The following is a 1,701-nucleotide window of genomic DNA, read 5'->3' as shown; positions in this document are numbered from 1 at the left end:
AGTGACGAAAGCTTCAAACATTTCCAGCAAGGTTTACAATATTTAGAGCAATAGAGAAGATGAAGGAGAATATTGCTATAACATTTGCCGGAGTCTTGTTATCTTGTTATAATGTTCACATATTGATCCTAGTTCTAAGTGATCACGATGTGAGACCCAGTGAGTAATGACGTGTATCTTAGTGCACCTTGCCTGTGTACCTTCTTTGTGGAACCCTACTGCTACCTTGTCTCTACTTTACTGACACCTTCCTTGTACCTTACTGGTACCTTCTTGTACCTTACTGGTACCTTATTGCACCTTACTGGTACCTTCTTGTACCTTACTGGTAACTTATTGCACTTTACTGGTACCTTCTTGTACCTTACTGGTACCTTCTTGTACCCTACTAATACCTTCTTGTACCTTACTGGTACCTTCTTGTACCTTCTTGAACCATACTGGTACCTTCTTGTACCTTACTGGTACCTTCATGTACTTTACTGGTACCTTCTTGTACCTTACTGGTACCTTCTTGTACCTTACTGGTACCTTCTTGTACCTTACTGGTACCTTCTTGTACCTTACTGGTACCTTCGTGTACCTTACTGGTACCTTCTTGTATCATACTGGTACCTTCTTGTACCTTACTGGAACCTTCTTGTACCATACTGGTACCTTCTTGTACCTTACTGGTACCTTCTTGTACCTTACTGGTACCTTCGTGTACCTTACTGGTACCTTCTTGTATCATACTGGTACCTTCTTCTACCTTACTGGTACCCTCTTGTACCTTACTGGTACCTTCTTGTACCTTACTGGAACCTTCTTGTACCATACTGGAACCTTCTTGTACCATACTGGTACCTTCTTGTACCTTACTGGAACCTTCTTGTACCTTACTGGTACCTTCTTGTACCATACTGGTACCTTCTTGTACCATACTGGTACCTTCTTGTACCTTACTGGTACCTTCTTGTACCTTACTGGAACCTTCTTGTACCATACTGGTACCTTCTTGTACCATACTGGTACCTTCTTGTACCTTACTGGTACCTTCTTGTACCTTACTGGTACCTTCTTGTACCTTACTGGTACCTTCTTGTACCTTACTGGAACCTTCTTGTACCTTACTGGTACCTTCTTGTACCTTACTGGTACCTTCTTGTACCTTACTGGTACCTTCTTGAACCATACTGGTACCTTCTTGTACCTTACTGGTACTTTAGTGTACCTTACTGGTACCTTCTTTTACCTTACTGGTACCTTAGTGTACCTTATTTGTACCTTCTTGTACCTTACTGGTACCTTCTTGTACCATACTGGAACCTTCTTGTACCATACTGGTACCTTCTTGTACCTTACTGGAACCTTCTTGTACCTTACTGGTACCTTCTTGTACCATACTGGTACCTTCTTGTACCATACTGGTACCTTCTTGTACCTTACTGGTACCTTCTTGTACCTTACTGGAACCTTCTTGTACCATACTGGTACCTTCTTGTACCATACTGGTACCTTCTTGTACCTTACTGGTACCCTCTTGTACCTTACTGGTACCTTCTTGTACCTTACTGGTACCTTCTTGTACCTTACTGGAACCTTCTTGTACCTTACTGGTACCTTCTCGTACCTTACTGGTACCTTCTTGTACCTTACTGGTACTTTAGTGTACCTTACTGGTACCTTCTTTTACCTTACTGGTACCTTAGTGTACCTTAT

General features: G+C 41.9%; 1 protein-coding gene across 1 annotated transcript; it reads right to left on the bottom strand.

The window, feature by feature from the left end:
- Positions 1 to 406: 406 nt before the first annotated feature.
- On the bottom strand, positions 407 to 1,174 carry LOC138352327 (uncharacterized protein YhgE-like). The gene has a single exon (XM_069304707.1). The coding sequence runs from the start codon at positions 1,172 to 1,174 to the stop codon at positions 407 to 409; it is 768 nt and encodes a 255-aa protein (XP_069160808.1).
- Between the last annotated feature and the right edge of the window lie 527 nt (positions 1,175 to 1,701).

The sequence above is a fragment of the Procambarus clarkii genome, chromosome 53 (genome assembly GCF_040958095.1).
Source record: "Procambarus clarkii isolate CNS0578487 chromosome 53, FALCON_Pclarkii_2.0, whole genome shotgun sequence".
Lineage (NCBI taxonomy): Eukaryota > Metazoa > Arthropoda > Malacostraca > Decapoda > Cambaridae > Procambarus > Procambarus clarkii.
Note: the sequence above shows the minus strand (reverse complement) of the source record. Positions and strands in the feature narration are given on the sequence as shown.

What these genes read in the sequence shown, in the direction of transcription:
- LOC138352327 (XM_069304707.1), bottom strand. Translation starts at nt 1,174, where the DNA reads ATGGTTCAAGAAGGTACCAGTAAGGTACAAGAAGGTACCAGTAAGGTA.